This window comes from Idiotropiscis lumnitzeri, chromosome 6 (genome assembly GCF_059441095.1).
Source record: "Idiotropiscis lumnitzeri isolate Australia: NSW breed Sydney's pygmy pipehorse chromosome 6, RoL_Ilum_1.0, whole genome shotgun sequence".
In the NCBI taxonomy this organism is placed as follows: domain Eukaryota; kingdom Metazoa; phylum Chordata; class Actinopteri; order Syngnathiformes; family Syngnathidae; genus Idiotropiscis; species Idiotropiscis lumnitzeri.
The window spans coordinates 13868263-13893583 of NC_142396.1; the positions used below are offsets into that span (position 1 = coordinate 13868263).

The window sequence follows — 25321 nt, forward strand, 5'->3', positions numbered from 1 at the left end:
TTATTTATTGTTTCTTGTTTTTGCAGGTGCCCGTGTCAAGGCACCCTGTGACCTTTCATATTCCTTATCCATCCATCCATTATTAGAGCCCCTTATTCTCACGAGGGTCGCGGGCATGCTGGAGTCTATCCCAGCTGTCTACGGGCAGTACCTTACGTTTAGTAGTATATTTTATTGTTATGCCATTTTGGAATTTCACTGTTTGTGAATAGACCCTTTAAAGGCCAAGAAGAGCAATGTTTCTGCACGAATTGCTGCAAATTGTGGCATTCACAGACAGTTTTCAGGACTGTATAAAGCGTCCTTGAATACTATTAAGACTAGAGCTGTATCAGTTTGGAAAAACATGCAATACAGGTGTTAAATACTGCATACCTTAACATAACCTATAGAAATGACATTTTTATTATCTAATGGAATAAATGATTTAATAAATGTAATCCGTTACAATTGTCTGCATTTTTCAAATCCTCTTCTCGTCACAGTTGCGGGATGATAAACGTCTCATGGCCTTATCTGTTTCGGTCAGTCCCAAAGGTCTGTTACAAAACAACACACGAGGCTAAAAAACAACCAAGCTCAACTTGCAGCCAGAATTTGAGTTCCATTTGGAATCTGTCACATTACACACAAAAATAATTCTAAACCCTGGTTGCAGAGTAGTCATTTTGCTGTTTTGCTTGATTTAAATAGAACAAAATTTCATATCAGACGTAATGTCGACATAAAATGGAAAACAAGTATTCCAATCTTTTTATGGTGCACAAAACACAAGGCAAGGTCAATAAAAAAAATAATCCGAAAAGCATACAAGCACGACATGAATTAAAAATACAGTACCCTGTGTTTAAAAGGCATTTAAAAAAAAACTTAAAATACTGCATGAAACAGAGATGGTGATTTAATAAACGCATTGCAGGTTGGTGTATCCTTCATCACCCTTAATTTTGTAACCTTTTCTCTTGTTTTCTTTTTTAAAATTTTTTGGGGAATAATAAATCCACCAGACCTGCGCGTTACCAAGTTATCATTCAGTGCAGCAAAGCACAGCCAAGCACTGAACACATACTGTATAATATGACGTGTTTCCCAAGTACATATGTTTTCCTCCTTGTGATACATTTGAAAATGGATGATTTCAAGGCATTTCCAAGCTTTACATCTCTAAACATTATTACTAAAACATACAAAACGTGAAGGACTTCAATGCAAATAATCCAAAAATATCCAGATGTAACAGCTCTGACTAACTCGGTGCTAGGTAAGCTAAGAAGTAGGTAGCATCATGGGTTGATTCGCTGGCTGTGAACTACGACCTTACTATGGAGCCAGATGACCGTCTCCAAAGTGCGAAAGGCAAAGCATGGCTCAGATGAGATGGAGGTTAACCAGTGTACATGAAAACCCTCAACACTGAATACTTAATCTCTAAATCTGAATCCTGGTTCCTCATACTGTTAGTCCTGTAATAACACTGTCCCATAGTGACATACTGGAGGTTATTTCATTCTCAAAACACTCCTGGCTAATTTCAAATCTTCAAAAGAGCATCCAGCAACATGAATTAGCCACCTTAATATTGACGTCTAGCAGGACCATTTCTCTGCTTTGCTTCTTGGTGTGCTTCCACGGGAAGCATGGTGACTTGAGCAGGTGGGGTCAAGAGCTTCCTCAGCTGTGGTAACCCTGTTTCTGCGACAGGCGTAAAAGTTCCTCACGGATGGCCTTGATCAAGGAGGCGGAGGACTGGGTGGGGGGACTCGCACATGGGAGTGGGGCTGACAGGTAGCCAGTTCCGGCACCCAGGTGGGCAGGAGGAGCTGATGGCTCCCTGAGGACACTCCTGGCCACCTGCTCAATAGATAAGAAAGAAGTCAGGACAAGAAAGTTCCAACAAAGGTGCAGAAAATTACTTTTTGAAAATAATAAGGAACATTCATATATGGAACATACATGAGCAAAAACAATTATTGGGGTGTTTGCACTCACTGCACTGTTATCTGGTAGTGCTCTGCAGTAGCTGTCCTCGTGGTAGTTGTTCCAGCTGATGCCTCCGTTCTGTCCTGGATAACCTCTGACCCCGGCGGGATAACCATTTATACGGCTGGACAGGCCAACCTGTGTAAGTTGATGAAGTTGGGCACCTGCAGAGTCACACAGAAATAGAAATGTCAAGGCTTTCTTATATGACATCACCCTTCTGAAATAAATTTCATTTTGTTCCATCTTCTGTTGTGTTTCTGTCTCTGTCCGTCTGAGACTCACGAGATACAGTAAGTGCCGGATACCATTCGGGTAAGGCTCACGTCTGTAATAATAAAAATGTAACTTCAGGTCAGTCTTTCAGGTTGACTTGACTAACACCCTGAACCCTCCCAATACAATAAAAGTCAGCGAAGGGCACGATTGCCAATTGTGCTGTTGCCAGATTAGTTGTCTTCAAATACTTGTAAAGGTTCATATTGCACTTCTTGGTATTTTATTGCAGCCTCAATGCTGTGACACCATGCTTCCTCACTGAGGTCAAACCACATACTTTGACAGACATTTGGGAGAAAGAGAGTTCGACTGTATTGATCTGTGTAGTGTGCTTTGTTGTTCATTTTTTTTTGTATACCAATATGCCAAGTTTTTAATAGTCATGCGTGGGGTGTCATATTAAAAAATGGTTAAAAATGTACAATGTTATGCATGTACTTTAGTCCACAAACACTTCTAGCAGAATTGGGTCATATAAACACTTTATGCTTAATGAATAAAATGAACGTAAATATAATAAAACAGGGCAGGTAAGTAGGATTTCCAGCTGCACCTGTTGTACCCCCTACTGGCCGTGGCCGAGCCGATGTAGGCAGCTCATCGGCGTAGAGGCCTTTGCTGGAGTAAAGGTTCTCGAACTGGAGTTGCTCCCCGGGCCCAGCTGCCTCTCCTGGGGGAAGGTAGCTCAGACCACGATCCTGCCTGGAAAACACAGATGGTTGCTCTTATTTTTTTTTTTAAATAAACACTTTAAAGGAATCATAACTCCAGACATCAAATCATCCTACAGAACTGAGATTTTGCTACAATAAGTGTGTGGCCTTTGCCTAATGTACAACAAGACGACTTGTTAACTTATTTATCTCAAGCGGCCGTGGCCCTGTGCTCTACTTTCGAGGAAAAGACCATACTGCACGTGAGTATGGGTTGATTCATTTGCTAAAGTGCCTTAGCGTTTTGGGAGATAGCTAAGAGACGAACACCAAGACCTGTTCCATTAAACCAATAAAATAAAAATGACCCCTTAAATAATTCATAGGTCTGACTTACTGGATGATGGAGGAAACAAGGCCAAGTGGTTATTATTTAGCAGCGGCACTGATCAATAACAAAAAAGGTTTTGAGGACAAAAGAATAAAAATGCACTTGTGCTCAAACTGATGAATTCCATTGAATTTGACTAATTAACTAATTTAACCAACCTTGGTATTAATCCTTGAACCAGAGGAGGAGACGTACTCAGGTCGCTGAATCTCTGAGGGGAACACAGAAAATGGAATCACCAATAAAAAACATAACAGGAGACAGTCATCTTTAAAAAGCAATTTTCAAAAATGAATTCTGACAAAGCTAATTTAAAAACACTGCTGCTTCTTATGATAAATAAACTGTACCTGCCATTTAGAATGACTAACTTCAGCACCTTGACTCTTATAAGACAGAGTTCAGTTATCAACTTTGAGGTAAGGCCATTCAAGTTTCACATTGCAATAAATCAGAACGTGTGTCTTTACAACAACTTTATCCCCCTTAATGTTTTTCTCAAGTCTCGTTACATTGTATGGATGTGATTGCATTATGTAGGAAATTGATAGAAATTGTTTAGTGTAAGTCAATTTCAAGAAATCGCAAGAATGTGGAAAGTTATTATACTGTATACAGATGACTCACTACAACTACAAAAAGTGAATTGATTTTGTTTGAAATCATTGATGATTTTGATCATTATAGCACATAGCTAACAAAAACATCAAATGAACCATCTCAAGAAATGTCAATAGTACATAAGAAACTTCCTAAGAAATTACATATGAAATGTCCTTCTGACAAGTATTTTCCTAATCGTTTAATTATTCTTTATAATGTGAGTTTCACTTTTTGATTTGACCTATTGAAATACATTCGATTTTCAACAACATAATAATTTCTCAGGATGCACCTGGACTAACAAAGTAGCAAAAACCTGAAGACAGAAAAGTTCTCTTGACAAATTTTCTACAACACAGAATTTAAGCATCACCTGTGATTATCTATGTGAGCCAGCGCTAACAAAAGCAGCTCAAAATCAAGCATATCCAGTGAACATTAATGAAGCGTCTCAACATTAAAGAGACTTGAAGTGCCAACAGATGGTCTTCTGTACTTAACTGATTAGTTTGAAAAGATTACGCTTTGGAGCTGAGGACAAGTGAAGAAAAAATGAAAGGGAATGAACAGCAAACCCGTGTTTTGCGATTTCAAGACACCAATTATTAAAATTGGCAAGTGGCGTTTTTGTCTACTTCCTACAATTAACTACTTACACTGGAGTAAGGGCCAAAACCTTGATAGGAGGCGCCCCAAGGTCGGGGGCCACGACCTGGAGGACTGGCATCAGAAGTATTGGCATTGACCCCTGGCAGAGTCACCCCAGCTGAACTGCCTTGGGAAGTGGGCGACACAAGGGCAAAGGCGTCATCTAGCAGCGAATGCATTTGCTGCCGCGCCTCTTCGATGGAGGGCTGTGGAGGCATGTAGGGAGGTGGGGGAGGGGCGTGGCCATGAGGTGAGGAAGCGGGACCTGGGAAGACCTCATCTGTGGGGGATGGGCTTCTCTGGGTCAACCCTGGTGCTTGGTCAGGGTCCGACTGAAATGAACACACGAAAAATGTATAAGCCACAAAGTAGTTACATTCAGCCTGGACTGATTTAAGGCTCAATCAAATGTGATATTCTATAGACAGAAGCTTTAATGTCCACGCATTATATATTATATTATTTTATTTTATACATATTCTATTTTTTATTATATTATTATAATTTAATACATATTACTGTCTTGAACTTACCACATAAGCCACATTATTGACCCCAGGACACTTCCTATAAACAGCATCAGTGTCTTCAGTGATGAGGTGATCTTTGTCTGCATCTGTCATTCCTCCATTTGACTGCTCCTTCACCCTCTGCTTGGGTGAGCGCCTTTCTCGAGCACTAGAAACAAAATGAAATGTTATCTATTTGCATAAAAAGCAACATTTTCCACCACCAGAAAAAATTAAAAATAAATAAATCAACACCAGCCTTTTTGAGGGTTCCTTGAAGATGGAGGGAATCTGTGCATTATGATCCAAGATTTTATCCATCTGCATCTGTGCTTTATGATAAATGTGATCCTGGTCCTTGGCGTCCCCGATGTCAATGTCATCCATTGCAGGAAAGTCATAGTGTCCCTTCCTCTTGGCACGCAGGCGGATCTTGTTTCGATGATGCTCAATCTCTGATTTTTGCCTCATTGCCACTTGGATCTGATGAGAAGACACATCAAGAAAACAGGAGGTGAGAACTTTGGATTCATCATGTTGCAAATGCAAATGTGAGGACAGAGAAAGGTGAACCTCGTTTATTTTGTTGGTATCAGGCAATTTGCCAGCGCCAGTGTGGCTGTTGAGGGGTGGGACCGTCATAGGCTGCATGGCAATAAGCTGCACTTTGTTGGGGAGTCTTCGGCTTACATCTGTGGCCCGCGACATCCGATCAACATGTTCAAATAGGGAAACGGATGACATCTGTTCACTGAGGCCATTTGTAGGAGGAGGACCTATTGAGATGGAAATTAATGAAACACTTTAAAAGTCTTTAATATGAATACAGTAGTTCAAAAGTCAAAATGACCAATTTGAGTCAAACTAGGATGTCTAGTAGCAAGGACGATTAGGGTCACAACAAAAAAACAACCTTTTTGTTGTTGTTTTCTTACTGTCACAACATGTATTTATGTGTATCTGACAGTTGGGTTGACAGTGATGAATTTTGGGAACAAGCAAAGCACAAACAAAGATTCACTGAGACACTGAAGGACGGAAGGCAACGTCTTACCAATTCTATTTTTGCCTGCACCGCAATAGAAAGGAAAGACAGTTTTATTGGAAAAGATCAGTCCGTGGTATAGTTCATAAACTGAGAAACTATTATGAGTAGGGCATTAGGATGTGGTTCTAGATGTCGAACAATATTATCACCTGGTGGGTCATACAAATTTGGTACCCCGTTGTAAACTGAGGAGCCAAGCACAGTGAAATATTTAACAATTAGATCAAATTATTTTGATAGACGTTTCAGAAATGTACGAATATGGGGTACACTTTAGTGCTGTTGACAACTTTGTGGTGATTCAAATGCGGATTCAAGTGGGCGCTGAAAAGCGAGTATTGGCTAATTTTTGCACTCGGATCAAACTAAACAGACTTAGCGCTGACTTGCGTCGGGCATGAAAATAGGGCCCATGTTTTAAAGTCAAAGGTTACTTAGAAAGTACCATGACAAAGAGGGACGTAGTGTCCCCATATCAGTTTTTCCTCAGGTCCTTATGATTTCATTTAGGACAACTGACAAAAACTTCTCGTTTCCACCCATCCATTATCCAAAGCGCTTATCCTCACCTTTATACTTAAAAAATACTGCCTTTAACACGACATACTCTATTCATAAAGACCACACGGAGTTACGGGAAAATATTTATCAGAAATAAAAATAGAGGTCAGACCTGTGTGGGTGAGGTCAGGCAGGATACAGTGTGCTGCATTTAGTCAGTGTGCCTAAATGCTTCTGGCTCCAGTGCGTCTCAGAGTGGCATTGCAACCTTCAATCTGTCAGCATGCTGTCAATAGAACTTCCGCTTTTTTGTTTTCCTTCTTTTTCTTTCCTTGGATTTATAGTTGTCTTTCATGTTGCATTCTTGTTCTCCCTATAATCCTGTACACTTAAAGTCTGAAATTTAATAAGATGTTGTCTGTAAAGTATTGCCTTTTTCTTACAAAAGTGCTTGACAAAATTTTGTTGTTGTTTTTACAACAACAGAATTTATGATTCTTAAACTAAATAATCTAATCCCAACCAATTTAAATTTTTTAGGATTTTTCTTTTTTTTTTTAATACAGTCTTTTCACAGCCGTCTGTTTGCAGTACATGTCCAACACAATTCTCTGGGGACACACAAAATATGAAATCATCTCACTGGTCACATGTAAACTCGGTCCATTCTTTCCAGTGTTTGTCTTCCCCTCTCCCCTCTTTTGCTGTGTGTCGAAAAGTGACTTGAGTGTTGCCAGGGCCACTTGCCGTTTAAAACATTGATGGGGACTTTACTCGTCTGCTTGCTGTCACTGGATGTGGCTTGGGCTCTCAGGTTCTCCTCAGTTGACTCGCGCCCACTGGAGCGGTCACTCACCATGGAATCACCGTCTGACGGCGAGATCCTAAGCACAAAACACACACTTAAATGAATAATTAAAGCCTGAGGACGGGCTTGCGTGCTGGAATATCGTACATAATAAAAAATAGCACTTTACTTGAGAGGTCAAAGAAGGGAGGTTTCTAAGGTACAATGTGCTTCAAAGCTTGTTAGAATAATAGAATTCTTCATTTATTAATCATGGAGAGATCTAATACCTAGTAGTTGATTGGGTCATATTTGGACAAAATGATGATGCGGTAAACAAAAACAAAATCTGTGAAAGAGAAGCAGCCAAAAAAAAAAAAAAAGTCACAGTCTTGTATATGAATTATTTACTAGTAAATCTGTGAAAGCTTTGTGTTGGTGACTGAATAAACTCTCTGAGTTTAAGAATTTTATTGGCTTGAGTTTTAAACGGCAGAATATTACATTAATGGATAAAAGTTTATTCCTCTTTATATCGTGTTATTTTTTTTTTTGTTAGTTGTTTCATAAAAAAATAAAAAAAACCTTTAACAGGAAAAAAAATTGTGCTTAAAACTCCGCCCCCCTTGCACTACCAGGACCACTGACCTCTCTCGTCTTCGAAAGCTGCGGGACCCTCTGGTGGAGGAGGCAGAGTTTTTGGATATGGGGGTGGGGACATCCCCATTCTGGGAATGATTGGGGCCTTCCTTATCTGAGATGGGCAGAGGCCCCGCTGGGATGGATTCCTGGACCACCATGACGTCATCTTTGTTCTGCTGGCCAAGATGGAGTTTAGCAAAGTCAAAGCCTTTCACACTGGGGGCCTGTAACTGAAACAGAGACAATTTTTACATAAAAGAGTGCCATCAAAAGCAGGGTTGGAAGGTTCTGACTTGGCATGGCTGCCTAAAAAAAACTAAATTGTATGATCAAATCAAGTGATCTTGGATAAGAGATGATGACGGCATGTGTGACACTTTGTGTTACTGACATGTGACATGATTTGGAAATCATTGGCTGTGATGTATATAAATGCACTTATTCATTATAAGACGTGTGGTGTGTACATCTGTGTAGAGTGTCTGTACTACAAACAATGGCAGCCTTTGACGGAGTGAAATGCACACATAGGAAACATAGACCCACTTTATTGTAACCCACACTGAAGGCGAATGATAGGATTGTGCAGGCCAACAAACTGGTTGTCTGCCCTCCATAAATGACTCATTTTAGCCACAACAAACACAAACTCACATCTATAAATCTACCATCTCAACGCTTGGATATTTTACAGCCCTACAAATCTGAAGAACAACAACAACTACTACTAGTGACATGACACAGAGTTTAGAGAGGCCAAAGCATGGTCCTAATGTCCAGCGAAGCCGCAAACACATGGATCGATTTGGCTACTACAGCTTGTACCTCCTGCTTGACCCGCCTCCCTTTTGGGAACACTGCCATTCTCTCTTCTTTCTTCATCTCCTCTGCTCTTGCTTTGTTTTTTTGGACATGTTTTTCTTCTGCTTTGGATAGCGCCGTTTCATATTTGTTCATTTCTTCTTCTTCCTCATGATCCCCTTCCTCATCGTTTTCTTCCTCCTCCTCACTGCTTGTACTGTCTTTGCTCTTTAGCGTGAGTGTTCCCTGAGCAGAAGCAACGGTTGACAGGATAGATTCTTTATATGTGTAACTACAGTCTTTTTAATAATAAAGTAAAAATGACTTGTCTTAACATAAACAAACAACAACACTCGGGATAGCAAGCAAGCGCACACTCATTCGATAAACTACCAAACACTACTCTGCAACTACTATTTGATACCTTTCTGTTTTTAACATTGACTTCCTCCTGCTCCTCATTCTCTTCATCTTCATATTGCTCTTCTTCGTCCTCATAACTCCACTCTCCTTGTTCTTCTTTATTTAACTCAATAGCCCTTTCATGTTGAGGTAGTGCCTGGTGAATGGGGCTTCGTGAGGTAGCAGACTGTGAGCAGAAGGTTGAGTGGTATTATGTGACAGATTAATCTAGCTACATTAGTTTCTTTTGTACATGTAACCAAATGACATCAATATCGTTACATGAGCTTCAAAGCAGAGCATTTACAAGTAGAAGAAGAACAAAACTGGACAAAGACACATCAAACACTGCCTGGTACGACAGACGGCCCCAAAATAAATTTAAGTACCCTTTTATAATGTTGGAACTTGGAAGTCAAGACTTGCCAGAGGATTGAAGAGCTGAGAAAGAACATTGTTGTCTGGTGCCGTTTCAGGACACATGCAATATGCTCTGCTCTGTTTTTCTTGTAAGAAAGAAATGCTCTGTCATACAATAATTATCTATAAAACTTTTCCCGTTCTGGCTAGCAGGAAGATGGAGGCGATCCAAAATGATGTCAAGCCAAAAGCGGAGTCCAGACAACTCAATCACGTGCACATACAGGGACAGACGACCAGTCACATTTATATTCACACCATCACTTTGTAGGAACTGCTGCTGCACATGCTGCCTAAAAAACTGTCAAAAACTGCAATCGACATGGAAAAGGAAAAAACAAGGAGCAGAGAAAAGAATCTGATTCCATTCCAATATTAGATATCCAATCAAGCATCCATAAAATTCTTGCAAAAAAAAATAAAATATTTCCAACTATAATCTCTTTCTATGACTAATGATACAAGAAAACATTTTGAAATCGGGATTGTGTGGCAACCTGCAATGCATTTAAATGAGTAAATAAACCGTGATTGCAAAAAACTGTCTGTAGTCTCTACCTTTTGTCTCTGCTGGATAGACGTCATGGCATCTGGCTGGAACTCCAGCTTGTCTGTCCGGCACAATTTCCAGTAGAGGATGGCAATTATTATAATGACCACCAGGAGAGGAATCACCACCCCGATGATGATCCACATGTTGGGGTTGTCAGTGTCAGTAGGAGACGATGGCACCTTGTCTACAGCTGAAGTGTGACAGACAGAAGTTGCACACATATTAGGAGCATTCGTTTCTACTGTTTTTAAGGGGCAAGTCAACCGCCAAATTTCTTAACAAGAATATGTTCCATGCAGCCCCAATTAGTTGAAACACGACATTCTGATTCATTTTGCATTTGTGGAATATGAGCTAACCGGTAAAATCCACTGTTTTTGGGACAGCGCAGGGGGCAGCCATTTTGCCACTGACTGTCGAGTGAAAATGACATCACAGTTGCACAGGTGTCAGGTAACGATTAATCATGGCTCAGAAAACAGCTGATACATATTTTTGCTCAACGGGATTCAGGTCAGGGCTCAGAAAGCCACCTCAGAATAATCCTGTGTTTTGTTCAGAGCCAGTCTCGGGTATTTTTAGCTGTGTGTTTTGGGTCTTTATCTTGTTGGAACACTCGTGACCTGTGGCTGAGCGCAAGCTTTTTTTTTCAGTCCAACATAGCATGTTCATTGCACCCTGTACAGATTCAGAAACTCTGTGTCAGATGTCAGATGTCTTATTCTCAGTAGGTACAATATTTTTTTCGTTCAGACGCCTTGAGGCTTCTTAATATGTTGATTCCGGTTGCGTCAGGTTTAAGTTATTTCAATTACCATGGGAAGGGTTTTTTTTTCTTTAATGGAAAGGTACACAAAATTTAGCGCACGTGTGTTTGCTGCTTTAAAACAGTGATAAAAAGACGTTTAAATTATTGTAGGCAGGTAAAAGAATAATAACTTGGCTTCAAAAATACAGTTTGAATGGCATGAAATGCATCAACCACCTGCTCCATACTCACGTTGTGCTAAAATGCCTTCAACTCGATACCCCAAGATGATGGCGGCCTTTTGGACATCCAAGCTGTTGAGAATGTTGGCCATTTCATTAGCAGGAACCCTCTGGCCATCAGGGCGCTCCACAAAATACACAACTTCCAAGGGATGGTCCACACCACCAGGCCGATTCATGCTCACAACCTATGAATTGACATAACACAGAGGAGCTCACTTTGACAATCAGCTAACTTTGCGACCATGTGAGGTACATCCTGATTGGATCACAAATAGGACTCTATTTTTGTGCTCATTTCAATGCGCGGCATAAATCTGCAAGGGTTTGTTAGACCCGAGATGGTAAATTTTGAGACGCTTGCAAGACGGCACACTAAAAAGTAAAATAAATCGTGGTTTGTTCCGTTGAGGGCAAGTGGGCATGATCACAGCCTACACTACCGTTTTTGTATGCACAAGCTACCTCAGAATGCTCAAAGGCACGACACAGCATATTATGCATATCGCTGCCCCTGAAGTGCTTTCTGTTTTTATGACACAACTATACAGACGTTTGCTATTCAGCCAGGAAGATAGTTATCACCGTGGCAACCTGCTAGTTTAAGAACTTTCTGTTTTGCATTTCCCTTTCCTCTGATGGCTAAATATTTAACCAAACAACATACTCTGGCTTTGGGGATGTCTAACCTCTAGAAAACAGAGACAATGTCATCATCATACTAAATGCAAGACACAAGCATGGAGAGAGAAACCGTGAATAATTTATGTGATTTTTGCAGCTTCGCAGCTCACAGGAAGCATTGAGGAGGGCTACGGGGAAGAAAAGGAAACCCACTTTGTGCAGTTGTGATCTTGAATGGGGGGTGAATGGGATGCTGAATGGGATGCTGTTGCCAAGGCTACATGCCCCATCTAGCTCCTTGTCAAGCTGATGAGCAGGTGCAGGGCAACCCCACAAAAGCGAGAGCCTGATTAGTAAAGCAGTAAGGCTTTCGGTGGTTACACGAACAGTGTAAAGCTCAAATAAGGAGCCCTCAGTAGTCAATTGATAACAAGGCAGGCAGTTAGGACTTGCATCAGACAATCGCGATTAGCAAATGGGACAAGGAAGAAATATGTTAAGTCATCTATTTACAAGCAGGCAAATGTGAGAAAGTTTGTGAAAAGAAAGAAAACTTAGTAGCACCAAAAATCTCTTCCAATAGTCACTGAAATGTAAATCCTTGCCAAAATAAGAAACTAATAGGAAGCTATTCACTCTGACACGATCACAGTCACTTAAAAATACAGTGCGTATATACAAAGAGTACCTGAACGCTGCTGTTGCCAACATTGGTGGCTCTCTTGACACGTCTGACTAATCCCATGGCTTCCCCAAGTAACATAGCTACCCTGCGCTCGATGTTCGCTTGAAAGGTCCGCTGGCCCACTTCACTGTCCAGCACTCCCAACAGAACTAGATTTATGACAAGCAAAACTAAGTCAGGCACAATACACATTTCAAACAAAAGTTGCCCATCTTGATTAACTGTAGGGCAGATCATCAAAATGAACAGAAACCATCTTACCTGTTCTCACCCAGGAGGAGTGAAGGGACTGGCTTGTGTTTAACTTTGGATAATGAAACGCTTTTGATGGGAAAAAAAATGGTAAATGTCAGTACATAATTCCAGTCGGACGAAAAGTCAAATAAGAGTGCTCACTTACTGGATATTTAAATGAAAAATGCAATAATAATAATAATAAAATGTAAAAAAGCGCCGTAAGACTTACGTTCAGCAATCTGCAAGACAGGAAAGCCCATGTAATAGCTGAATTCCACAGTGGTGAGCTTCATTAGAGCAACGCTGACCTCTGACCCCATAAGATAACCATGTGGGCTGTGCACCGTGAAGGTGATATCCACTGGATACCTCCCCAAATGTTGCTGATGTTTAGGAACAGCCATGGTAATATTGATAATCTGCAGCACAATAGAACACTCATGTTCAATTTAGAAATTCTACCAAGCTAACTCACTTTCAGCTTTACTTTTGGAGAAAAAGCTCATAACTCTCTGAAAGAGTTTATCGACAGTTAATTTAAAATCGGGCATGCAATTGAGAAGTTTGTCATTGGGCATTCTTATTTAGTAATTCATGAAATGATTCCATTCTGCAACAGATTCCTTAACAATCATAATAAATAAGACAACCACAAGATTAGGTTACACAAAACTTTACACAAGCCAACTGTGGCCCAAATAAGCCCTCTATGAACAAAAAACAAACTCCTATAATCCTCAAAAACTGGAGCATGAGTATTTTGGGGGTTTGGCTGACACTAGGTAATATTTGCTATATACTAGACAAAAATAGAAAGCTGAAGGATTCTGAAGATTTTCAGATTTTAATATGGCAATAGATTTGAAGAGCATTACAAATACATCTAAAAAACTATTCTGAGAAAAAAATGTTTATTGTATCTTTTTAAAGCTTCAATTTTGCACGGCTGCCCTTGTTTGTCATTGCTGATATTAAAGTATTAAAACCAGCAGCAATTAGGATGAGTCTCAAGTCGTTAGCAATCAGCTAACTTTGGAGTCGTCTGCTAGCTTCCGCATAACATTATGTTACAGGAGCCACCTTCAGAACCGTCAAGTTGTCAAAAATAGGTCGCAATTAGTATTTTTTGCTAATTTTTTTACCCTTAACCATGATGTTTTTTTTTCATATCTGCAACTCACATGTTCTAGCTGTTTTGAGGTCGCATTCAAAGATTTGCCTAACCAAATACGAACAATCCTAAACAGTTGGCAGCTCTTGATTAAACAACACAGCTCTGGCTTGCAAACAGCAAAGGGAAAACTCATGAGACCAAACTGATGTTTCTTTGATTTTAACTACTGGAATGAAATTTTGATATTAAAGTGCAAGGTGATAATTAATGTTTTCCCACCATTTCGCCCCACTTACATGCACTGTGAAATTGGTTGACACCTTGGCTCGCTGACGCACTTCTGCAAAGGCCATGGTCAAACCTCGCTCAATGCGCTCAGTGAAGTTGCAAAACCGTACATCAATGTGAGCTGGAACAAATTGCAGCACTGCACATAGAGAGAGGAGCAAGGAATTTAAGCACAGTATGAAAGCAAAATATTATGTTGAAAAATACATATAAGATTTGAAGCATGTGAATGCTAATTCACCTGTGTGTACTTGATATTTATTGTCTTGTGTCATCCAGTTGGGCAACACAGACATGAAGCGGCGTCCTGACATTCGCAAGGCGTTGATGACAGATATGGCTGTGTACACAACTGGATCGGATACAACCCGAAATACAAACTTTGGTGGTGGCTCTATAACCTTAACATACAAAGCAGTAAAGTTTACACTTTTGTGACAATTGCCTGGGGAAGTCAGTACAGGACTCAAGGAATAGGAGTAAAAATACAGAACAATGGTATCTTGACTTCCGAGTTTTTTTCAGAGTTGAACCATTGCTTGGCCAACTTTATTTTTCTTAAGTTGCAAGCAAATATTAGAATTGCACAAATTAAATGGTGCAAAGCTTAAACATAAAACAAACGTGTGTTAAACCAAAGCACATACAGTAGCAAACCAAATTATGCTAGGTAAAAGTTAACGTCCAATCCAATACGCCATAGATAGGCTAACATAAATAGCTTCCTTGTAATAAGTTTTTTATTATACTGTCCTCTTGTGGCCATGGTGTGCGCACCAAAAGCAACATCATATCAATGAGCATTGAAGCCTAAACTCATGATACTGCGGCTGTTCAATTCTTCACATTTTCTTTAGTTATGTAATTACTTTGTGGGGTTTTTTAAGTATAAGAGGGTATAGTGGTATTTTTCTTACACATGTTGTAGGTGTGTTTTGGGGAGTTGGAACTGATTAATGGTGTCTCCATTGTTTTTCAATGGGGAAAGTTGATTTGAGATATGTTTTTTTTGACCGCGGGGCGTGGTCATGAAACAAACTAAACTCATAAGTCAAGGCATGGTAAAAAATCAATAAAGCATCTTTGTAACTTCGCTGTAGAAAATAAAGTACCTGTAACTCAAATGACTTGTTTAATTCCTGCTTCAGGATCTCTCCAACTTGAGATTTGGCGTATTGAACTTTGGTCCCAGATGGCAAACCTTGACAGTAAAGTATAAAGTCAACAAACACATGTGTTTCCACATCTTTCATGGTGATTCACATACTGTATTAACATCAAAAATGAATTTGGAAATGCCCTCAAATGCCATTAATTACACACATAGTCAAGATATGTGTATCATAATAAAGGAGAATTTAGTGACTTACTTATTTTGATCAAATACTCAGGTTTCTCATGGTTGCAGAGGTACCGTCTGTATGTCAGAGGGGTAGTTTGCCACTCACCACCCGTGACAGGGATAACGTTGACAGTTTGATGAGAACTTGTGTTGGCATTTGGAGATGTGGCTCTGGGTGAGATGGTATTAGCTTCACTGTTGGTTGGGATCAAGGTCATTGTGGCTGGATTGTCAAATTCATCTTTAGTCACTCCTTGATCACCCAACATGACAGGGGGGGCCAAAGACCCATTGGATGAGGCTAAAGTGATATTGAACGCTTGTTCAGTTGAAGGATGCTCAGTAGGACCAGAGGAGAAAGCTGTTGTTGCAGCGACGACTGAAGTAGGGTGTAGGGTAGTACTTAGTGGGAAGACCTCCGTGACAAACCACTGGACATCAGTTAGAGAGAAGGAAGACATTACGTCATCTGGCAAAAAATCTGTAGGGCTGGGCAATATAACTACAGAGCTGTGCAGGCCAACAGTATGAGTACCTGCAGACCAATCTGCAGTTGAGATATGAGTGGCCCACAGGGAGGAGGGGGCATCAAGAAACGGTGTTGTGACTATTTGCAGAAAAGGCTTTGAGCTATTGAAAGTCTCTGTTGTTCTTATAATAGTTGTTTCACCATGAGGTTCAAAGCCTGACAAATCTCTATAGGAGTCATCCTCAGTTACTTTTGCATCACTGGCGATGCTGCTGGTGGGCATAATGTCTGAAGAACTGATGGATAACACAGTGACATTCCCTCTTTGTTCAGCTTCACTCCCTGAAGCAGACTTTTCTTTCGTCAGCTTTGTGGTGTAATACTCCAAGCTGTTCATATCAGGTAACAGTACATCAGTTGGTTGAATAGTGTAAGTATCCGACCAATCTATGTTGTCTGACACTTCTAATGTCTCACTGAGAGCAGTGGGGGTAAGATCTTGCGTGTAATCTATTGTGGAAGGAACTGGGGAAAAATAAGAGGGATCCAATGATGTTAGAAGTAAATGCGTTGAGTACGCTGTCATTGGGCTTGAAGAGGGCAGGATATGAAGATGATGCAAGGACGAAAGGGATGTTCCCACCCTAGTGGGAAAGGCTGTATCGTAATGTTCTCTATTATCCTCTTGATCGATTGTGTCAGGAACCTTGGTGGCCAGAGAGTAGCCCGCTTCTTCTGGACTGAATGCTATCGTATCCAAATAATCTCCACTCCCCCAGTCGAAGTCCATGCTATTAGTCAGGTAGGGGTCCTCTAGTGGAGCGTCTGTTGGTTCAGATGATGGGGAAATAAGATGATGGTCGATGAAAGGCACATGGTAGCTTGAGAATAAAATTTCATGTGGATTGGGGTGAATGTTCACTGGTTTATCCTCTGGCATTGGGGAACCACTTGGGCGTAGATGATTCCCATGCTTTATTCGACTTGGACCCTCTGTAGCATCTCTTAAGACGTGATCTAAAATATAGGCTTCATCTGATGGAGTATCTCTGAAATCCAGCGGGTCACCTGGTTCATCAAGTAGTGAGGTCACTCTAAGTGTTTTTTCTGACTCACTGCCTCGAACATTTTGAGCTTCTTCTTTTGTAAAACTAAGCTGTGGCACTGTTGACCTTTGAAAAGTGGAAGGCCTTGAAGAATTTAACTGAGGTTGCATCAGAGATATTGAAGGAGTTTGCAAGAGAATTGTTTGTTTGGCAGGATTTATCTGAGCTACCGTCCAGTCTATTGAACGTTTAGATTCCCCTAATTGCGGAAAAGATCCCAAAACAAGTTGAGATGGATGCAATGATGGAGTGGGAAGAGGCTGTGATTGTTTTGCATTGAAGTCACTTAGAGTGAAGGATTCTTGGCGGGGTTGAGGGATGAGTTGTTGAGTGCCAGACTTGTCGTCCTTCTCAAAGGCAGTGGCAAGAAAGGGCGGCGAGGGCGATTGTGATGGCCTTGTTGGACTCGAAACATCTCCAAGAAATCCATTAGTGGCTAATGTAGTGCCTGACAGAGAGTCATCTAGAGAGAAGCAAAGAGAAGTGTAAAATTGGGTAAGGTTAGCTCCATGGCCAGAGATAAGAACAATGATGAGGTTAGCAATTAAAACTCAAATCGACTTTATTTATATGGCTTAAACTAACATAAATCAAATTGAACATATAACAAACATAATTATGAACTAAAAAATATTCCTTTTTAATAAAACAATCATCTATAAAAACGTGAAACTTGGTTCTGACCAGGAACGCGGTCTGCCATTTCAAGATGCCTGGTCTACATGGAGTTGTTATTGTAATCTCACAATCACAACAGGCATGACATTACTTATGGCCCTCAGATGTGGGTTGAATGTAAACAAACAACTGCAGTTTTCTAACAAACCTGAACCTGTGTTACTGACGGCTATGGTAAATGCATTCAATATTCCAGCCAGGTCACCCATTGGTGATGAAATTACTGTTATGCCCTGTCATTGTTGTTCACATATTAATCTTTAAAATCCATAAACCTGTGATGTGATTATTACGTTATTAAAAAAATTGCCATTCCACCAGGTTAATGAATATTCTTAAAAAAAGAAACAACTATAACTATTGTGACACTACGCTTTGCACAGCACATAATTTTACTTGGTCACTTGTAAATAACATGCTTGTGGTGTGACCCTGTTCTAACTAATAGTTTGCGACAGTGACAACTTTATGGATTCATAAATGTAGGCACTACATGGATAGAATGTGCAGCTTGTATGTATGACTGAGAAATAGGTCGTTGTTTGCGGTCATGCTATGGCGCACGACCTTAAAATGTCATGTGATATCACTCAGGTCTCCCTTCCAGAGGCACAATCATATATTTGCAATATTTGCAACAGTTCAAATGACACCGTTATAAAATGAGTAATTGAATAATATCAACAATCATGATCCATCATGAAGATGGTAGTAAAATCAATAATTACAGTAATCACTAAAATCTAACTCCTGACAGCTAATCAGAAACCATACCCTGGCCTCGGTCTATGTGACCGAGGGCATTTAGATATTGAACTACAGAGTCAAAACCTGCCAAAGGTCTTGAATGCTCTACTCTCGGTCTGCCAGCTGGCCCTCCGAAACGTGAGCGTTACACTAGGCTGGTCACACATTGTTGGACCGGTAATGTCGGTAAAACAAACCACTGATGCCTGTACAGATGGACACTGACAAATATTTCACAGGACCGTGAATGTCAAGTTCTGATCTGAAAGCCTTCATGTTTCTCATATCCCTTCATTCTACGACTGCTTTTTTTTTTTTTTTATCTTTGGTGTACAAATCAGTTTATGGAATGTAGTACATACATGAAGATATATACTTAATCTTCAATTTGGAAAAAAAAAAAATAATACACATGATCAAAGGCTGTGAATAATTTGGGATATCCTATTTGTTGTAAGAATAGAAAATCTGAGGGCAGGGAGAAGAAATTATGGAGCAAATGGCTTGGCACATTAAAGAAGCACTTGGTGTTATTTTGGATAGGCCGTTAGGAAAATGGATGGATGGAAGGTACTCAGGGGCGGCACGGTGGCCCGACTGGTTAGCACGATGGCCTCACAATATGGAGGTCATGGGTTTGATTCCGGCTCCAGCCTTCCTGTGTGGAGTTTGCATGTTCTCTCCGTGCCTGCATGGGTTTCCTCTGGGTACTCTGGTTTCCTCCCACATTCCCAAAATATGCATGGCAGGATGATTGGACACTCTAAATTGCGCCTAGGTATGAGTGTGAGCACGGATGGTTGTTCGTCTATGTGTGCCCTGCGATTGGCTGGCAACCAATTCAAGGTGTCCCCCGCCTACTGCCCGAAGATAGCTGGGATAGGCTCCAGCACCCCCCGCAACCCTAGTGAGGAGAAGCGGTATGGATAATGGATGGATGGTAGGTACTCAAAGCTCAAGGACACAATGACTTTCTATTTTGGCAAATGTCTCACCACTAATAAATAGAGTAAAACTATTTTTTAAATTAAACCATCATAGTGTCCACTATGTAAATTAAATGATATCAATTCATGGTTAAAAGTCCATGACCTAAAATGGTATTGGGCGTTTTTTATCCATGATTCTAATATCAATAAATAAATAACCTTGAGTACATTTCTGTAAATCTAACAAAATGGTTGAAACACTATGTGCTTTACCGGTAAACCGTCATACAATTGGAATCGCTTCGTATTGCCATTCGTGTTATTGAAACCATACTGCGATAATAATGATGACAAATTTTGGTCCTTATAATCATGATTTAAAATGTTCATGTTTTACCGATATCCTTTCGCAGTACCAAGCTGTAAAATGCCCTTCCCAGGCGGTCACGCATCAAGCCTGATTCTGTGACCTGCTTTTCAACACACATTCTCATGGATCCCATAATTAAGCACATTCCTAAAAATGTGGAACTGTCTCATTAGTTTGACAATACTAAAGAATTAATGCCATAAAATGTCATTTATTCATGGTTTGAGAAATCACAGGCTAATGAGATTCCATTTGCATGAATCTGGCCGTGATCCTTCATGTGTCTTCCATTCCTGTTCATGTGAATAACTAGTACTTTGAACAGTATACGGCATGCATTGACTGAGCAACGGTTCCAGGTTGGTGAAATAGTGAACAATCTTTTGCAATAGTGTCATTTATTTTCTTTGTCCATCCATTTCATTGTTTATTTCTTTTTCCAAGTTAATACTTGGTGGAGCTCTACATTCTCAAGGGCTAAAATTGAATACTTACTTTCTTGTGCGATGCTCCACCCCTGCGGCACTCTGAGTACTCTTGTTAAAACGGATTTGAAATATAGCAGTGATTTTCAGGAATCAATAGTACAAAAGGTCTGCTTTCCTTTCATGGAAGCCCAACCCTAAAAGCTAACCTGATAATGCTTGCATGTAGACAGCACCGGTGACGTCAAGAATTGAATCATAGAATAGAATACCCGGCCTGAGCCTCTCTTCCCTTAGTCCTCTTGGGATCATTTGTGCCATCATAGAAAAAAAACAATCTGAATCTGTATCAGAGAGAAATATTTGGCCAGATAAGAGGTGGCAGCTGTGGTGTAACACTGTGATAAGGATAACAAATGTATTTTTGTCTCCAACTCCTTTACTGACAATGTGTAGCCAAAACAATTGCCTGTAGGAAGCCTGGCTTTGCTCATTTTTGGAGTGAGTTAAAAATAATAACATGAATAAATAATAATGCATCATGCAAATTATTTTAAAAACCATGTAACGTCACAGATAAAAGGAGCAGATAGAATTAGCTTTCTACTGGACAATAGACAGCAAGCATTTGCGCACACAATTCTGATATTACGGGAATGATCTATAATGCTTGCTGGCAAGCTATAATTGAATGTACTGTACTTGCTTGACGGCAAATTGGGGACACCTGATTGTGAACAAGTATTTTAATGGTTGTGTGATTAAAACTAAATGAGTTTGGTATTAATGGCAGTCATCTACAAGCCCACACATGGTTCTGTTTTCAGCTGAGCCTTTTGCGTAATTGTAGTTGGTAAAAGCTGGGCATACAGTATCCTGCGGCAGTCAAACAATTAAGATAAACACTAACCAATTTAAAAGTGGGATGGAGCCAAAAACGAATGTGAAAGAGGAAATGTTTGCTTTGCTGTAGAGAAATGATGCGCTTATTTATTTCAAGTTAATATATATTAAAGGGGGAGCCTGGAATAAAGCAAGCTGCAGGAACAAGAAGAGGAAGGGAATTATTAGATTCAAACACGAGAGGTTTTTTAGAATTTTGCCATACAAAAACGAAAGTCATACATGTTCTGACAAACAAACATTCACATTCACATTCTATCCTAAATATAATCTAATCTTTATTCAACCCAACATGCATGCTTTTGAAATGTGTGAGGAAAGAAAGTCGGAGCCCAGATTCGAACCCATGAACTGTGAGATGTGACATCGTGGATTGTGTTTGACAGTGGAGTAAAATTATTGTGAACCTTAAAACGTAAAGCCTGTAGAACCCTGTGGTCTGTGGCATCCATGTCTGTTACTGTGGGATCAGCAACAACCAGAAAAGAGTATAGTGGGAAGTGGGGTGCCCCTGTGATTCCTGCTTTGTGATAAGCTCCCACACACAAAATGGGCGGTTTCCACATACCCACTTAGTTTGTGAGTAAGTTTGGATTCTCTCCGAATGCAGACATGTAACATGAGATGCACAGAACACTTCAGTCGCTCGGCATCCTCCTCCACTGCTTCAATTGTCAGTAACTCTCAGGCTGGTCCTGTTTACAGGCTAAGATTATGGACTTCCTCTAGATAAAACTGTCAATAAGAATCACCTTGCGAGTCAGTAATAAAAAAAAACTGCACATTCAGGAAGCATATCCCAAAAATCTGTTGTCAGGAATTGCACAAATAAGCAAAGCTGAAGGATTCATCCGCATTGATAAACATATGACTAATATCATTTGTTCACTGCCTCTTTCGGGCCCTGTGAGTGCTGGAGCACCCTGAGTTTATCTTTGGATGGGTTCTAGCCATCGATCAGACACTGGCCCCCTGCTATAATTAATAATGAATGACCATGTTGTCATCGCACATGGATCCAATTTCACTGCACTGGTGATTAGTCTTTAGTCTTCCCTGGCCTACAGCTCTGTGGGCTGAACTTGCAAGTCACCATGCTAGAATCAACCAGTGGTTTAGTTTCAAAATGTCTTTTAGTTGCATTGTGAAGTAAAGAAGGATTACTATGTCGTTCAAGCAAATTCCCAGAAACACAGACAGAAGTGACACATAAGGAAAATGCTACGTCATGTCAGGTCTGGAAGAGCAATTAAATGCAAGTCGCCATACCCTGTCTGACCTAAAAACTAGAGAGTGAAGTTGTCAGGAAAAGGGAAGCGACCTCATTGAAAAATGGATATGGACTGTAATCACATTTTAACAGATTCACACACACACACAAAAAAAAACATTTGTATCCAAGCGGGAGAAATGCCCAAGGACACTAAAGCAACAAACAGTCAGAACTAGGAGCTCCCGACGCTTAGTTCACACATTTATACGAAGCGCATAGTTTTGTTGAACAACTCCTATTGTGCACATTTGCACTATAATAAATAAATGTATGATGTTTGGTGGGATACATTTTGGCCGTGATATGACTACATCACAGAGAAGAGTGTGGTCAACTTTACAAGTCCCACTCTTTTTGCATTAAGGGAAGAATGCTGGGAGTTCTGATGAACAAATAAAGCTGCAAACAAAGGTGTTATTGCATAAACATGTTTGGCCGTACTAATTCGCCACTTCCCGACAGCCAACCAGTCCCTAAAATCCTTTTAGCACATAATATCATGGGTTTATGACTGCCTTTAACTGGTTCTTTTAACAAGGCAACGTGTTGGGGGATGGGTGTTAGTGGACCACTGAGTCTGGGGATAACACCCACCTAGTGCAACGATTTAAACCCTTTCACTAAATACTGGAAAGTAGATAACTTTACACCCACTTTAGTGATTGCAGCACTTGCGAATCATCATTCTTATGAAGGTCATGAAGCAACCCGGACTTTAAAATCATGGAGTTTGCTGAAGAGGACTGGCAGGAAACTCAGGTATGAATAATAGCAAAATAAAAGCTGAACAACTTTTTTTTAACATCCATGTGTGCATAGATTTTCATTATAAACACAAAAAAAACAATTAAAACTGCATGAAATGGTCATCAATGTTTTTTAATTTTAATGTTTTTTTTTAAGCAAAAACTGTTTTAATATTGGCATTGAAACAGAGGAGCTCTGAACATTGAGCAAAATAGTCAAACCTAATGAAAACCCAATGTAAAACATTAAATGTTGCTAATTTAATCATCCATCCATCCATTATCCAGGCTGCTTATTCTCACAAGGGTCAGAGGCAACCCAAAGCCTATCCCTGCTGTCTTCGGGTGATAGGCGGGGTACACCCTGAACTGGTTGCCAGCCAATCGCAGGACACACAAAGACAAACAAACATGGACATTCACAGCCACACCGAGGGACAATTTAGAGTGTTCCATTTCTTTGGAACGTGGGAGGTAATACCATAGGAGTACCTGGAGAAAAGCCACACACGCACAACATGCAAACTCCACACAGGAAGGCCGCAGCCTGGAATCGAACCCTCGGCCTTTGTAATGAGAGGTGGACGTGCTAGCCAGTCACCCAGCGTGCCGCCCCAAGCATACAGTACATGTTCTTAATTATTTTAATATTGAGGTTTTGTGTTCTGTTAATTTTTCATATTGTACTATGTACAAGGAAAAAAGCCGAAGATGCTGGCACTAACACTGCTATTACTAGGCCCCAATCACTGCAACAAATTTGTAACTTTTAACTTCATATTATAGATAGACATACTCTGCTGTATATTTTGTGTTGTACACGACACAGAGAACCAGATCATACGAAGACAGGCAATGCGAGACATCAGAGTGAAAATGGTGTGCCTCGTGAGCTGGTCTTAGGATCCATTGCCTTGCTCAAGGTCAACTCGATACAAGTATTTGATGGCATTATGTGCCTCTGAGGCAGGTGTTTCCTTACCTGCAACAGGTGAGTCCGCTGCTATCATGTTTATCAACAGGATCAGGATCCCCAAAAGCACTGGGCCAGGGCCACGGGCATCCATGTGAGTCTTGACCATCGCCACCAAAGCCACAAGGGAGACTAATCCTGCCATTATATGATGGCGGTTAGGTCAAGGCATTTCAGCCAGTTATAAAAAGAAGATTCATCCAAAAGACAGGCCCAGCCTTGTGGTGTTTTAGGTTGGAGTCTTCCTCTGCTAGCCCATGTGCAGTTTGCTGGATCTGAAAGAAATAATTTGAAACCTGAAAGATCAACTTTTTTTGTTTGACTACGGTCTACATATTTAAAGTTCATTACAACATTTACGGCTGAGAGAGCACTGAGTTACATCTAGACATCTAAACAGTAATTGCCATCTTGCCAAAATATGTACTTAAATATGTACCACACATCATGCAATCACTTGTGTTTAAATTAAGTGGACGGTGGCAATAATACTCTTCCATAGGTTGACTTAAGGCTGAAACCTATCAACACCCACTCATAATGACGTAAGCTTAAAATAAACGCATGAATAATAAACAATACTCCAAGCTAAACTCTGTTAAATATGATAAAAGTGCGAGATTTTTCGCCAAGTGGCTCGCTCTCGTGGTGCACATTGACAGTCGTCTCTCTTTTGCCCTACATCCCCTCTGGTCACTCGCAAGCTAGACTCATGCAGCTAACATTCATACAACTAAATGCCCGCTAATGTGCAAGAACAAAATATGCATCGTGACCACTACAGACAGTCCTGCTTCAGGATCAAAGAAAATGCGATTTTCTTAACCATTTGATTCGGCAGCTCATACTATGCTGCGCATGCAGACTTACCAAAAACACGGTGAAATGTCAATGAAATCCTTTGTCTGTGGAAGGAAAATCGAAATGCATGAACCAGAAAGTAGCCGGGGGGAAATCCGTGTGCTAATATGCCTACGTCAAATTCAATTAAGTAAAAAGAAAAGAAAAAACGAACACGTTGGCAGCCAGCATCATTTTGACACTTTTGTGATTGCATTTACCGTCTCAAGTCCAGGACAGGGATTGTGTTAGCCCCACCTCCAAATTGCTCTGATTCGTCCATTAGCTCATCAACGCTGGCTTTGATTGGCCGAGCTACCCGTTTGTCAAACCTCTTTGCAATGTAGGTTGGTCATTTTCTCCAA

The 25321-nt window shown here is 40.4% G+C and overlaps 1 protein-coding gene across 5 annotated transcripts; it reads right to left on the minus strand.

Moving 5' to 3' along the window:
* On the minus strand, positions 1-25172 carry LOC148335336 (UPF0606 protein KIAA1549). 5 transcript variants are annotated; one of them, XM_088298943.1, is made up of 24 exons: positions 24987-25172; positions 24126-24391; positions 15526-17535; positions 15268-15356; positions 14397-14556; positions 14164-14294; positions 12983-13172; positions 12778-12837; positions 12520-12665; positions 11218-11395; positions 10223-10407; positions 9267-9431; positions 8867-9088; positions 8048-8271; positions 7360-7496; positions 6118-6132; positions 5637-5839; positions 5323-5546; positions 5088-5232; positions 4563-4886; positions 3462-3514; positions 2813-2961; positions 1990-2144; positions 1-1851 (listed from the first exon to the last, which is right to left on the minus strand). In XM_088298943.1, the coding sequence occupies exons 2-24, from the start codon at positions 24259-24261 to the stop codon at positions 1672-1674; spliced, it is 5481 nt and encodes a 1826-aa protein (XP_088155069.1). In that variant the 5' UTR covers positions 24262-24391; positions 24987-25172; the 3' UTR covers positions 1-1671. The 5 variants fall into 5 exon arrangements, with proteins under 5 accessions (XP_088155069.1, XP_088155070.1, XP_088155072.1 ...); XM_088298944.1 differs by lacking the exon at positions 6118-6132; XM_088298946.1 differs by lacking the exons at positions 8867-9088; positions 9267-9431 and having other exon boundaries at positions 8048-8214.
* Between the last annotated feature and the right edge of the window lie 149 nt (positions 25173-25321).

What these genes read in the sequence shown, in the direction of transcription:
- LOC148335336 (XM_088298943.1), bottom strand. Translation starts at nt 24,261, where the DNA reads ATGGCAGGATTAGTCTCCCTTGTGGCTTTGGTGGCGATGGTCAAGACT. An exon ending in TGTCTTGCAGATTGCTGAAC is followed by an intron (nt 12,838 to 12,982) that starts GTAAGTCTTACG and finishes TCCCATCAAAAG; the next exon opens with CGTTTCATTATCCAAAGTTA. An exon ending in AGCTTTCGAAGACGAGAGAG is followed by an intron (nt 7,497 to 8,047) that starts GTCAGTGGTCCT and finishes TTTTGTGCTTAG; the next exon opens with GATCTCGCCGTCAGACGGTG.